At 53.7% G+C, this 14,375-nt stretch overlaps 2 protein-coding genes across 2 annotated transcripts in view; one reads left to right on the top strand and one right to left on the bottom strand.

Moving 5' to 3' along the window:
• The window catches only part of SND1 (staphylococcal nuclease and tudor domain containing 1), a 442,168-nt gene that overhangs the window by 372,965 nt on the left and 54,828 nt on the right, over positions 1-14,375 (top strand). The gene's annotated exons all lie outside the window — the stretch shown is intronic.
• LRRC4 (leucine rich repeat containing 4) lies at positions 4,968-10,222 on the bottom strand. The gene is made up of 2 exons (XM_019646122.1): positions 8,863-10,222; positions 4,968-8,682 (listed from the first exon to the last, which is right to left on the bottom strand). Exon 2 carries the CDS (start codon positions 8,580-8,582, stop codon positions 6,624-6,626), a length of 1,959 nt encoding a protein of 652 aa, XP_019501667.1. The 5' UTR covers positions 8,583-8,682; positions 8,863-10,222; the 3' UTR covers positions 4,968-6,623.

Here is a 14,375-nt window from a genome sequence, read left to right as displayed (position 1 = left end):
GAGGGAAGAGAGAGCCATTAGTCATCTAGAGTGGAAGGCTCTTGCAGGATATCCTAGGTCCTGTCATGGCGGACCATTGTTCTCAGATGGGGATGGGAGGGGCGCTGATCTGAGAATTAAGTGTAGTGTGCTTCTGATAGGTGGGGGACTAAGGAGGCGGGAGGGTATTAGGGAACTAGGTGGATCAAGAACTGTTCCTTTGGTATTTAAGAATTTAAACTTTAGTAATTACACTAGTATTGTTCCTAAGCACACAGAATGAATGAACCCGAAAGGCTAAGTACTGCTTTGGTCCACATCATCCCCACACGTGGCATTAGAGTTGCCTTTCATCTCAGTGCTTCCTTACTGTCGGTTCAAAAATCTTCTTGAGGGGACAAGCCAGAAAAGACAACGCCATCCTCTCAAAGGCTGACTTCCTCTGACGAGAGAGTGTCTCCCAGGGATATCCCCACAGGCCCAGGCCTACTCTCTGACTCACTGCCAGGGTCCATGAGCACTGAACTCAGTCGTCATCATTTGATGAGAAAACATAATTTGTATCACACCCTTCCTCTGGAATAACCGTTTCTGTGGGTAAACAGTGAGTTGCACCCTCACCTCTCCCCCCATGACTGCGCCTTAATAGAAACAAGGGAACATGCAGAGCAGACCCCTTCATGAGCCCGTCAAGGTTTCATTCCGGCTCTGAAGGCCAGGCTGCCTCCCCCAAGGAGTGGACAGCCTCCAGCGCAGGGAGCGGGGCTGCTGTGGGGAGGTGGTTTGGCCCAAGTGCTGACAGCAAAGCTGGCATATACCAGAGGATAAAACCTGTGATCATCCGAAAATCTAATTCTAGCCTCTCGCTAGGAACTCAAAATGCATTCTCTCTCAGGCTTCTTTTGGAAAGTTGATCTCCTTGCTTTTCTTCATTCTGTGCCATGAATTTCACACTAACAGTCCTCCCCCATGCACGGTCCAGCCAGCCTCTGGGTCGCCAGGGCAGAGGAATCTCCTGGCTTTCCTCTTTGACTGCATTGCAGACCCTTAGCTTGTGCATCTGCCACACAGCTCCATTCTGCTCTCATTTGCTCCAACTGTGGTGCTTTTTCCTGCCTTTCTTTTCTCCAAGCCCTCCAACACTGCTTGAAAGCCCCCACAGCCCTCCTCTCTCTGCTGCCTTCTGCTTCCTGGTGCCTCCGCCCTCCCCCCTCACCCTCGGTAAGGCACCCCAAGAGAGACACAGGAATAGGCAGAGAAGACTCTATAATGCTTAGCCCCTTGGCAAAGGACCAACGCTTCCCAGGCAGATGTATACTGTCCCAGCCCTCAGCTTCTGTACCACCAGCATCCTTCCTTTCCTCTTGCCCCCCACAAGGGCAGAGAATCTGTCGTAGACCAACACAGTGCCTTGGGCCAGCTATAGAGCTGGATTGGGGAACAGAGCACAGAGCGGGTCTTCCGGGGAAGAAAAGTACAGCCCATGTTTCCCACGGTGCTTGGGCTCGTAGACGGTGCTGTGCCGTCGTCCCTGACTTCTGCGTCATCATCCTTCCTCTCTGCAGTAGCTCAGCAGGCATGTTCTCTCTGGGCACGGATGAGGTTCAGGAATAGACATGGTTATGGGGGCTGGGCAGTTGGCCTGTCCCCTTACGGATATCATGACATAAATGCCAACTATATAGCATCAATACGATGTCAGGCATCGTTCTAAGTGAGATTTACATAGACATAATTTCAATTCTCACAATAGCCTATGAAGTAGTGAGGTAGGTACTAATATTGTGTCCATTTTACAGATGAAGAAACTGAGTACTTGTCCAAAGTCCCACATCTAATAAGTGATGGAGCTGGGATTCAGCCCAGAGTCTGTACTTGCAGCTCAATGCTATGCTGCTTTGCAGATAGGTGTGCTTCAGTGATCTGTCCCCAAAGCCTTTATCCCTGCTCCAAGAAGCAATGTACTTCATTTTAATTTAAAGCAAAGACTACAATAACCTTCACCCACTGCCCAAGTCATCCTTCCCCCTTAGGGGCAGGGTACTTTCTGAATGGATGGAACCAAGAGAGGTACTTAGAACCAAAAGCTGCCTCGCCGTTTAGCTGAGCAAGATTTAGAAATGGCATGTGCAGTGCCTGCATTAGCCAGTGGCATGGAGTGCTGAGTACAAGCAGAATAGATAAAATCGGACATGTGTTTAGATATAAATGTCTCTCTCTCTCTCTCTCTCTCTCTCTCTCTCTCTCTCCCTCCCCCCACCCCACCCCACCCCCAATTTTAAGCCCCTGCTCTTTGTGGCAGTAAAATGTTGGAGCATAACCTGTGGGCTCTGGCTCCCTAAGGCAGTAGGCTGCCTCGGCTGAGTGAGGCCCCCTCAGCCGTCTCCCTCCCATTCTCTTCCCATCTGCACCGAAGGAAGCCAGAGCTCTGCCACTGTGGCCATGGACGCTGGCCCTCTTCCCCACCAGCAGCAGGGATTGTCTTGTATGACTCTGCTGTGTCGTTCCACTTAGCACCCAGCAAGTTGCTGGCCTCAATACATGTTAAACAGCCATGATAAAGCTAATGTCTCCAGGCCTTGGAAACTAGCCTGTCTGCTGTACCTTCCCTGAGAATAGGATGCAGCATCACACTGAAGAGAAGGCCCTGGAGCAGATGATGGCGGTGGCAGCACAGCATGTCACCAAAAGAGCTGGGCTGGGGTGGATACTGTGGAGGAGAGGAGTCAGGAGCCCTCTAAGAGTCTCCCTGTGGAGCCAGATGAGCAGAAGCCACTCTGCTCTGGAGAACTTGATTTGCTTGGTACTTTAACACCTCCGTCAAAGCTTCCAAGGCCAGGAGAAGGCCCAGCCACCTTTCCCACCGCCACCCTGCCGTATCTGTTCGCCCTTTCCCCAGCAGCCGTCACCCTCGGTGGGATCCTGCAGTTTCGGTCTGCCGTTGCGCCTGAGAACCGGGAAGCTGTTTTGTGCAGCTCTGAGACTCTAGCCCCTTAGCAAGTACATGTGTCCCTGGGGGCCCCTGTGGTCAGAACTGTGGCCAAGCTTTGGGGGGCAGTAGAGCCAGCTCTGAAGATGGAGCAGCTCTAGGAGGAAGGAACAGCGAACACAGGTGTCTGCTGGGAGGTGCAGTTTTTATTGCATGTTGGTCAGGAAAGGAATATCTTCTTGACAGCCAGCAAGTGCCTGAGTTAGAGAGCACGTTTGGCTTGGGAGTCAAGAGATCTGGGTTTCAGTCCCGCCTCTTCCACTAACAAGCACGGTGCCCTTGGATGTATCTTTCAGTTTCTCTGGGGCTTGGTTTTCTTGACTGTAAAATGTGAAGGGATTAGACTAGAGTTTTCATGGCCTTCAAAAAACTCTGTAATGAAAATTCTCTAACTGCATATAATCAGCAGCAGTCTTTCCCTCTGACATGTTGCTATAACTACCCCTCTGAAGAGCCACCAGCCCATGCTGGTTCTCAGGTAGCAAACCCTCCTGCCTGGCCAGGGTCTGGGATGAGTCACCAACACAGCATCAAAGGCTGCTCTTTCCGTGCTTGTGGGACTCCTCTGAAGAGCTGTCCCAGTACCTGCTACAAAGGACACAGACCCAAACATACGGCAAAGGAGGGTTGCTGCCCTAAAAGCTGAACCGGTGCCCAGGTCGAGTAGGCCCAATGGGAAAAGGCACTCCTCTTGCGGCTGTAAGGACACTTCTACAGAAACCGTGTTCCCAGTCTCCCCCAACTTCTTTGTGATCCCTTCTGGAAAGCACCTCTCCCTCAGATTCCAAGACCTGAGTTTGCTCCACCCCACAGCAAATGCATTTGTTCTCAGGCCTCTTCCCCACGAATGTTTTAGGCTCATTTCTCTACCTCTCCCCTCAGACCTTTTTTCAGCCACAGACCCTTTGTTATTCCAGAGCTGCTGCTGCCCGACTGCCCAGAGAGCTGTAAGAAAGGAGGGGTGTGAGGAAATGGGCCCCACATCCTCTGCTTCTCAAGCAGCACCTTCCACAGTTGCCTCTGAAGCTGTTCTGAGCAGCCTGAGTCTAGTCTTGTGGCACTAGGGAAGGGGGTGATTTCTTGCTTTTTCAAAAACTGGTCTTAGCCAAGTCCCACCCATGACTCTGCCGCAGTTTTCGCTCTGTGTTGGGGGTAGGGTGGTAAAGGACAGGCAAAGGGAACATCTCTTTGGAGCCTAGGAACATGAGTGGCAGTTTCTAGGTGTGTGCCCATGCACGCATGCTGCCGCAGACACTGGTACCCAGAGCCGATGGATATTCACCCGGGAGGATTAAGAATTGGCCCTTTCTTAGCCTTTTCTCAGCCAACTGCTGCAAAGTGCTGCCTGCCTCTCTCCCTGTTCAGTGCCAGAGAGATCACACCCACTCAGTCCCGATTCCCTGCATTAGTATAAATACTAGCGCTGAAGAGACGCAGGATCCCAGTTCATGCAGCCTGCCTGGACGTCATTACTCGGTAAGCATCAGGAGACAGACACCCACCACCACAAGACATGTTTGACTATTTCGCCCTCAGAGAACAGAAGCGACACTGCCCGTTTAAGCCACACATTATTGCAGACCTCTCCAATCCAGGTCCCCCAGGGTCCCCGGGTAGAGCTGGCGCTGCCTGACCAGCAGCTTCTGCTGAGGTGGCATTTAACTTCTGGCCAGGTCCCAGGAGCTGAAGCTGACCCATTTCCCCTGCTTTTCCAGGGCATAAGGAATTCGCTTCTCCCCCCAACAAAGCCAGGGACTAACACACTTAGCTTGTGGACGGTGCACTAGAATGGGGGTGCTTTTATTTAAGCTAAGGAAAGGTTGTTGACAGCTTGAAGCTTTTCCCATACTTGAAAGAAATTGAACACTGTTTTCTCCTCCCACCTTACCTTGCCCCTCCCCTTCCTTTTTTTTTTTTTAAATAGAAATGACTTGGTCAGCGCTCAGAAGAATTTATAGGTTCAGGGTCTTACTCAAGTTAACCCTTTGGGAACATTGAATTAAAAATTGAACAATATTTATTAAAATACAAAAATACACTTTTCTCACATTACAATCAGTGTTCTTTTGTTGGCATTCCCCCCACCCAACCCACCCCCTTTCAAATCTGAACCCTTTATTTCCTTTTAAAGCTAAAATAATAAATGAAAGAAGTTACATGAGATGGACCAGAATAACAGAGATCTCTGCCTTGCCCACCCACACCCACCCTTTATCTTCCTTCCGCCTCCCCCTGAGGTAGGCCTGGGAGAGGGAAGCCTTCCCCCCCCCGTTGTGCTACATCCAACAGGACTCCACGCAGAACTCACTCTGTGTGCATGTGTATCAGTTTCGTTTGATCTGTGGATTTCACATCTTTTCTACGAACCATCGTGGTGGGGAAAGGCTTCGTTTACTTTAAATGAGCCTGTGCACTTGCTCTCCTTTTTCTTCTCTACTCGTGTGCTGCCCCCACCCCATCACCACAACCAGTTGACATCAGCTGTACTAATCCCTAATGAATCAGCATTTAGAATAGTCACCAAATCACAAGCATGAGAAAAGCTTCCACTCCCCCAAGCTCCCCACTCCCAGTCTCCTCCCTCTCCACCTTAAAACAAACAAAGCCATTTTTTTTTAAAAATCATAAAATGTCATCATTGTCTACAATCATTTGTCAGGTATCAGGAACAACAGGTGGACATGGCACAATGCTAATTTATGGCCTCCTGTGAATACATTCTCTCTGCCCTGCCCTCCCTTCCCACCCCCTCTGTTGCCGCACCCACTTCAGGGGCCTCCTCCTCCTCCTCATGGGAAACCCTGAATAGACACATGCCTTGCACAGAGTGGGTTAAGCCCAACTGCAGGAATCTGGTGCAATGTGGAAGCATTTGACGGAGAGCTCCGCCAGCTCCCTTCCCTCTCTGCTCCTTCCTGAGGCGCTCTGTCAGGCGGGGCACACGTGTGTCCCAGTGCACAAACCTCGGAGACTTGTGCACAGGAAGACTCAGCCTCTTTAAGGATTCATTGGAATTTTGGTGGTTTCCCAGTTTAAAAGACATTTACAGATCTATCTTGCCCTTCGCCTTGGAAGAAAAAAAATTATTGCCTCTCAACGTTTTAGCACAGTACAAATTCTTGGTGCTTTTTTGTAATTTTTTTTTTTAAATAAGATAAATCTGGAAAGACAGCTCTCAGCTTAAGAAAGGTGTCTATAGAAATGGATATTCCTGTATCCTAGGAAGCATCTTCTAAAAAAAATGACAGATTCAGTCAAACCCCACCCCCCACCCCTCAGCAGCCCACACCCTAGCTCTTCAGGGCTGTCTGTTGGCATCTTAGTTTGTTTTATTTTAGCAGACTCAACCTTATACCAGAAATCCCTTCTGGCAGCATAGCAAGTTGACTTGTGGCTTCTACCCCACAACATTCCCAAGAACCCCGCTCCCCCTTTAAATAGAACTTACAAGTTAGAAAATAGTTTTGTTTTGATTTTTTTGTTTTTAAATTTTAATATAATCTGTTTCTTTTACCAGCCCATAGATTTAATATATAAGCATATACAAGAAAAAGTCTCTCCCCACTCTGTACAAAAGTTGCTGTCTTGTTTTTGTTTTTGTTTTTGTTTTGTGCATCCTATTGCATTTTATAAGTTTTTTGGGAGGAGGGGGGAGTCATATTTGAGTTTCCTGTACCTTGTCCTTGGTATGGGTCTGAATTATATAAGGTTCAGAGATAGTAGTGACTGTGGGGTGCAGAGAGTTCCCCAGGCTGTTTTCTGTCCAGTGGGCCCCATGTGCTGGTTTGTAGGTGTTGTAGTTAATATGGTCATGAATTGTGGGCAGCACTACTGCCCCCTCACCTGATACACCGGATGGAGCTGCTGTTGCTGCCGCAGATGCCGCCGCTGGGATGTCTTCATCAACCTGGATAATCTCAACTGTCCGGGCGGCTGTGACTGTACTCCTCTGTTGGTGCCGCTTCCGAAGTTTATAGAAGACAATCAACATGGCGGCAGCCAGCAGAGTCACTGCCACAAAGCAGCCAATGATGATTTTGGTGGTCTTCATGACTTCATCCAGGCTGGTCTGCATCTTGTCATTGGTGTCTGTCGCGGGCACCGCCACCTGCTTGGGCACACGGGTGGTCTGAATGAGCACCGTGGTAGAGGTGGTATATGCCGGCTGGTAACCAGTGGACGTGGTAGGAACAGGCTTATACTTGCGTGTCGTGTCCTCGGGCGAGATCTCCGTGGTCTCCACTGTGACCGTAGTGAAGAAGCTATAGTTGGAAGTGTTGAGCTCGGCCGTGCTCACGTTGAGGTAGGCCGAGGCGTTGGAGTTGCCCGCCACATTGGTCACCATGCATGTATATATCCCAGTGTCTGAGAGCAGCACATGGGAAAAGTTCAATGTGCCATCATTGAGGACAGAAATCCGTGGGTGGCGGGAGGCGTGGCTAAGCACTGTCCCATTGGGCAGCAACCACTTCACAGAGGACATAGGGGGAGTCCGACACTTAAGTTCCGCCATCCGACCCTCAGAGATATTGAGGTCCCGAGGTGCATCCATGATGAAGGGCGCGGAGCACTGGAAGGAGGACTGGTCCACCTCCACCAGGTAGCGGCCTCGCATGTGCAGGGGAGCATGACAGCGGCCACAGCAGGTAGAATTGGTGGGTATGTACTCCCGAAGCCACCAGGCTAGCCACAGAATGTCACAATCACAGTTCCAAGGATTGTGGTGTAGGTGCAACTCCACCAGGTACCTCAGTGGGGTGAAGAGGTCATGGGGCAAAGAAGAGAGGTTATTGTGGGCTAAGTTGAGTTCCACAAGTGAGGCCAGCCCATCGAAAGCATTCCGCTCAATCAGGCTGACCTGTGAGTTCATGACCCACAGCTTCTTGAGGGAGCTCAGGCCATGGAAGGAGCCAGGCCTGATCTCAGGGAAGTGGTTTCCTGACATCTCCAACTCCTCCAGCCCCACCAAGGGAGTGAGATTGGGCATGTCTTTAATGTTGCACATGCCCAGGTTCAGGTACTTGAGGTTGAACAGTCCCTCAAAAGCCCCCTCAGAGATATACTCCAGCTTCTTGAGCTCCCCCAAGTCCAGGCGCATGAGGGAGGGCACCCGGTTGAAGGCATAGGAGGGGATGCTTTCTATGGGGTTGTTTCGCAGCCAGAGCTCCCGCAGCTTCGACAGGTACTCGAAGGCCCCGCTCGGGATGACTGTCAGCCAGTTGTCAAACAGCTCCAGGGTGTTGAGGCTGGCCAGGCCGTTGAAGGCCCCCACCTCGATCTGCCGGATAGAGTTCCTGCCAAGCTGCAAGACCTCCAGGTGATGGAGGTGGCGGAAGGTGTCAGCCTGGATCATCTGGATATTGTTTTCCATGAGGTTGAGGTACCGGGTGTTGGAGGGAATACCCTGCGGGACCTCCGAGAGGCCCCGACGGGTGCACACCACCTTGCTGAACTGGTTACTACACGAGCAGACAGACGGGCAGTTCTGGGGCCCGGCCGAGGCGGCGGCAGCGATGGCTGCACACAGAATCCACACTTGCGCCGTGAGGTAGACGACGGGGAGCAGGACGGCGTTCCAGGTGTGGTGCACAGTTACCTGCCACAAGAGCTTCATGGTGTGGCACGTTCATAATTCACCATCGCCTGGGATTTTGGCTCGGAAAGGAGAACCAGCCCTACCCCGGCTTAAGTGAGCTAGGAGCGCCTCTTTCCATCTGGAGAAGGAGGTGGGGAGGGGGCGATTAGAGAGACGGAGCAGATCGGCCGGAAACACCATGCCCAACTCAAGAGCGGCCCCTCGGCCACCAGCCCCCCTTCAAGACAAGCCCTCGGAAAGCTGAGACTTTCTGTCCCCCACTGCAGCCATCCCCACCCAGTTACTCGCTGTCACCTACCTCGGAAGGAAGGAAGGGAGGAATTGGCGTGGTGTCCTTAAGCGGTCTCCCCAGGAGCTGGCCGCCTCGCTCCCATTCTTACTTCTTAGTTGTAATTAACAAAAGGGGGAAGTAGAGGGGGCGGGAAGGGTAGAGGGGAGGGGAGGGGAGGGGAGGGGGAGACAAAATGGCTTCTAGTAAATCCGGAGCCGGCTACGGCGGAGCAGCGGAGTTGAGGCGCCGGGGAGAGCCAAGGCCCGGCGGGCTATGCAGGTGCATGCCCCCCCCTCAGCCCGAGGAGCGGCGCCACCAGCGCTTCCCGGCTTTGTCCTTGGACCCTGGCACCGGCTCGCACCAGCCAAGGGGGAAGCCGCTTCATCGCCGGATCGTGCCTCCGGCGCCCCCGGCCCGCTCCCGGGGCTGCGCCCGGCGGAGAGTGAGGGGGCGCCCGCAGCCTCCCAGGCCGCACGCTCGCCGGCTGCTGCGCGCTGCCCGCTCTCCTTGTGGCGGCCGCTCCGGCGGCGGCGGCGGCGGCGGCGGATGCAGTCGTTAGCTCGCGGGTCCGCGAGAGTTAAGAGGCGGTGTCGCGACTCCTGCGCCCTCCTCAGACACACACCCCCTTCTTTTCTCGCCTCTTCTCTGAAGGGTTAAAGAGACACGATCTGGGCTGACTTTTCCAGTCCGCCGTCTGCTAGCGCGAGGACCAGCAATCCGTCCAGCCCCCTGAGGGGCAGCGGCGTGGAGGCAGCGCCGGGACCGGGTCCGCCCGCGGGAGAAGCGCGCGGCGGCCGGGGTGCGCCCGCACGGCAGGCCCCTTCGGGGAGTCCGGGGGCGGGCGCGGGTCCGGCGGCGACGGCCGCAGCCGCCGGCAGCGCGTAACCGTGGCCCGCCGCAGCCGGGCCCCCGGCGCGCCGCCGGCTCTGGCTTTGTGCGAGGCGAGCGAGTTCGGGGCTTCGGCTCCCGGCGCCCTCAGTGGCTGCGCTGCCCGCGGACTGCTGCGGCGGCGGCCCGAGCGCTGGCAGCGGCTGCGTGAGCAGCGGGGGTCGCGGCTGCGGGAAACGCTCCGGAGCCCGGGAACATGGTCCCCGCTTACGAGCGGCAGCGGCGGCAGCAGTGGGGCCCCCGCGCTCGGCGCCCACCGTCTCCTCCTCGCGCCGGGCTCGCGGTGTTGCAGGCAGCAGCCACGCAGACTGCTCTCTCATCCTTTTGTCCTTCAGTCAGAACGTGAATGTACTGCTGACGCATACTGTTCTGGGGAGAAGATTAGCGTGATGCAGTGCTCTTATGTATGAACACCGCTCCCCCGCCGCCGCCTGCCCTCGAGGGGTTAACGCCGGCGCCTTCCAGCGCCGCCGCCTCGCAGCCCCGCGCCTCGCCTCCGTCCCACGTCCCCCTCCGTCCTCCCTCCCTCCCTCCCTTCCGAGCCCTTCCTCCCTTCCTTCCTCCCTTCCTTCCTTCCTTCCTCTCTTCCTCTCTCTCCCCTACCCCCCCCCTCCCGGGCCGCTTCCTCCCGCCCCCTCTTAGATGAGGGGAGCGGGCCGGCGAGCGGGCGGGCGGGCGAGCCTGAGTGAGCGTCAAGTGAGAGGCCGCGCAAGTCGCAGGCGTTCGCAGCTATTTTGGTCCAGTCGGTCGGAGGGAGCCGGCGGGTGGCCGCTGATAGGCTGGAGCGGGCGCGGGGCTGCTGCGGGAGAGCCTGCGCCGCCCCCGCCCCGCACCCGGGGGCCGGGCGCCCTTTGCCGCCGGGCGAGGTGGGCTTAGGGGCCGGGAACCCGGAGGCGCGGAGGCCCGCGGCGAGGCTGCTGCAGTTGGCCGGCCTCCCGCCCGGACCGCGTCATCCGCACCCCCGCCGACTGCTGACGGGGCGCCTGGCCGCACGGCCCGGCCGCGGCCGCGGAGTTTGGAGCCGCACGGTGGGGACGCGGGGGTGGCTGGGGACCAGAGGACCGGGAGCGCGGGCCGCGCTGACAGCCCCGTGCTGCTGCACAGAGGCCTCGCTCCGGCCTGCCCTCTCCCTCGCACATCTCCCCACCCCTCGTCGGCTTTAACTAGAGCTTTAAACGAGAGTTTTCTTAATGAGGGCTGCGGGGGAGGCGAGCAGTGGAAGGAAAGACCTAGTGCGAGGAGCCGGGGAGTGACAACCTGGGACGGCACAGGGACCGGCAGGAAGGATGGAGGTGAACTCCCAGAACCCAGGGCACAACCCGTTCGTTCACGGAGCGGCAGCGCCGCTGCTTCTCACTCTTCACAGCCTTATGACGCCCCATTCGCCTCCGTGCCCCAGAGGATGGGAAGGTGGGGTCTTAAGCCTTCTACCCTTGAGCTTCACCAGCTCCTGTTTCTTGCCGGGACGCCTAGAGAACTGCGCAGCCATCTGCCCCTGTTTCTGGTGAGAGGAGACCCTTTCACAGACCAGTGTAGAACAGGACTAGGTCAGTCTTTTCTCATCCCAAAAAGGCAACCCCTTTCTCTGCCTCGTGGGGGTGGGGCCATCTGTGGCTAAGCCGTGGGAAGCCAGTCTGGTAGAATTTGGCATCCGTTTAGTATTGCTGCTTCTCAAAGGCTGATCCCCTCCCCCCACCCCTTGGCAAAAGCTTGCTGTTAAACCCTCATCACCTGCATGTGGGCTATTGCTTAAGGACCAGGAGGTCCTGGATTTCTCTGCTCTCCACACCCGTAACTCAGTACTGTCTGCTGCCAGGAACCTGGGCCTCCTCTAATATGCCAGGGAATTCTTGAAGTCCTGGAAACAGTTCCAGTATAGGCAAGCTGGATTGCCCATTGTTTACCAAGACCTTTTTATTAGGCGTTTACAGTCAAATAACAACAATGTTAATAGTTAACGCATTGCCTGAGGCCCCATAGTAAGTGGCAGAGCCAGGACTGGAACCCTGGCAGAGCCCAGTTGTCTAGGAACTTGGGCCTGAAGTGATTCCCCAGAACTTTCTTCCAGTTGATGAGAACTCAGGTTTCATTCATCCACTTTAACAGTCATTTACTGGGACATTTCATGCTCTCCACTATACTAGGATGGATGGATGGATGGATGGATGTGCGCAAGCTTGTTTAATCCTCATTTACCCAGTGAAGTAATTACCACAGTTGTCTCCATTTACAGATGGAAGTACTGAGCTCAGGCAGGCAAATAATATGCTCAAGGTCACACACCCAAGAAGCACCAGAGCCAGCATTTCAATTCAGTCTTCAAACCCTGAGCCCAGTGTTTTCATCATTGTAACAAAAATGTCCAATGTGTCTACTCTACATATGTAAATGGCGGAGGCAAGCTGGGGAGAAAGGGTATATGAGAGAAATGAATGAAGGGTAAGAAGGGGGGGAATGAGAAAATGGATCCTTGTTTCATTAACAATGACTGAACAAAAGAACCAATGAGACAGAAATGGAAGTAAGTCGAAACCTAATTCTCAGGTTGAGTTCTATCTGAGCTCTTTAGTGCCTGTTTGCTTTTTTGACTCAAGCCCCATCTGCACATCATCAGCTTCCAGCAGGGCACCACCGCCTTACAGACCCAGGAAAGGGAAGCCTAGCCTGACAGGGATCTGTGGAGAATCGGAAACTTGCCAGTGAGAGGTTCCTCTTCTTGCCTCAGCTGGCATCCCACTGATAGTGCCAGAGGATACCCTGGCCGGGGTCTGGATGGCACACTGGACCATGGCTGCCCCTCCCTCCTCAGACCAAAGAGGGGCTCTGCATGGGCTAGTTTCCTGCCAGGAATAGGCAAGCTCAGGCCCCATCTCTTCAGCTCCAGGCCCAATAAATGAAAGGCTCTGCCCCCATGCTGGGTAGGTGGGTAGAAGGGTGGGCTACCTTGGATCAAACGGATACTTAGTAATGACATTGTTTCCTGGTAAATATCCGTGACTGATTGATGAGGGGGAATATGCCCAAGCTCTATGCGGCCCATGGAGTTCTAGCTGGGGCTGCTTGTTCCCTGCTGGCCAGCTGGGCCATGAGAGCACCACAGAAGCCACAAACCTGAGGAGACTGTGGTCCGTCGCAGCACAGCCCTTCTGAACTGCAAGTTCAGTGCACCCTGAGTACAATCTAGCCATCGTCTGTTGCCCCTCACAGCCCTTGGTTTAGAGTGGTGCCACCAAGGAATAAAAAGAAGGGGAAGACTTAAACTTTGAGATGAAGAGAAGGAAGAAACTCTGGGTTGGGAATGTTTTCACTTGCAATTTCACACAGAGAGACTTCTGTGATGGAGCCAGGCAGCCGGTGATTGGGTGTCAGCAGCTCGTACCTGTATTAAGACTGGATACCTAAATGCTACTCCCTTTCCTGCCACTGATTAGACATGCGACAAATCGTAAAACAGCTCTAACCCTTGGTCTCTTCATTTATAAAATTAAGGGAAAGGACTGGAATGTTCCTTCCAGCTCTCATAGTCGGTGCTTCCCACCCCTTCTCAGATATGTAGCACTGTGAAGAAGGTTGATCCTTTGGGAGTGTAGCCAAGTCTTGGAAATGAGCCACAAAGTTGAGAAGAGAGTGCTTCCATCAGTTTAATCTAGCGATCCACGGTGCCAAAGCAAATCAGTGTTTTCCCAGCTACAAAAAAGGCTCATAGATCACAGAATGTTAAAGCTAAAAGGGACCTGGGAGATCACCTGGATTTAACCTCCAATTTTACAAACGTCATTAATGACAATCAGACAAGCATAGTGACTTACCTGAAGCCACATGACAATTACTATCAGAGTCTGCCCCTTCTGAGCCCAGTCCCTCAGTCAGGATGACAATGTATGGCTGACTGGCGTTGAAACCTGGGGCCTGAAGATATTTCCAAATATCTTTCTTCTGTAGCCTTGTATGCAGGTGTTATCATTATACTTTGCTGGACTAGGATAAAGATGAGTCCAGGCTGCCATTATGAGTGACTTTGGACCCATACTAAAACGTGGGACAGATGATCGTCCAGGGGACTGACTCTAAGAGGACCAGGACCGCCGGGCCCAGCCTGGATAATTGGGCTCCTGGGAAAGCCCAGAGCTAACCCACTCTCCACCCTGATGTGCAGCTCTGAGACATTATCCTGAGCAGCCACTAGATGTCCATAATGTCTCATAGGGTCGGTCTGCTAGGAGTGAGCAGTCTTGGGCAGGGTACTGTCTTGTCTCCAGTAGACTATTGGGCCCCTTAAGGTAGGCCCACCAGTGGCAGGAAGGTCACATACTCCCTGAAACTCTAGTTTCTGTTTGTAATACTGCCAGGCTGCCAAGCCCTACTCAAGCACCTTTTTCATTTCTGTACCCTGTATGCTGCCATTTGAGCTGAGAACAGAACAAGAACAAAGGAGAAAAGGGGATTTGGGAAACAGGAAGAAAGCTGAAAATAGTATGGAAATTGTCCTCCACAAAGGGAAGAAAAGACATCCATTGATTGATGAATTCGTAATGATAAAACAGTACGAGAAATGGTCTATGTGGAAATAGTCACCTCTTACCCAAGGCAGTGAACGTGTGTGTGTGTGTGTGTGTGTGTGTGTGTGTGTGTGTGTGTGTGTGTGTGTGTGT

This window comes from Hipposideros armiger, unplaced genomic scaffold (genome assembly GCF_001890085.2).
Source record: "Hipposideros armiger isolate ML-2016 unplaced genomic scaffold, ASM189008v1 scaffold_97, whole genome shotgun sequence".
NCBI lineage: Eukaryota > Metazoa > Chordata > Mammalia > Chiroptera > Hipposideridae > Hipposideros > Hipposideros armiger.
This window is presented reverse-complemented; position numbering and strand designations above follow the sequence as displayed.

What these genes read in the sequence shown, in the direction of transcription:
- LRRC4 (XM_019646122.1), bottom strand. Translation starts at nt 8,582, where the DNA reads ATGAAGCTCTTGTGGCAGGTAACTGTGCACCACACCTGGAACGCCGTC.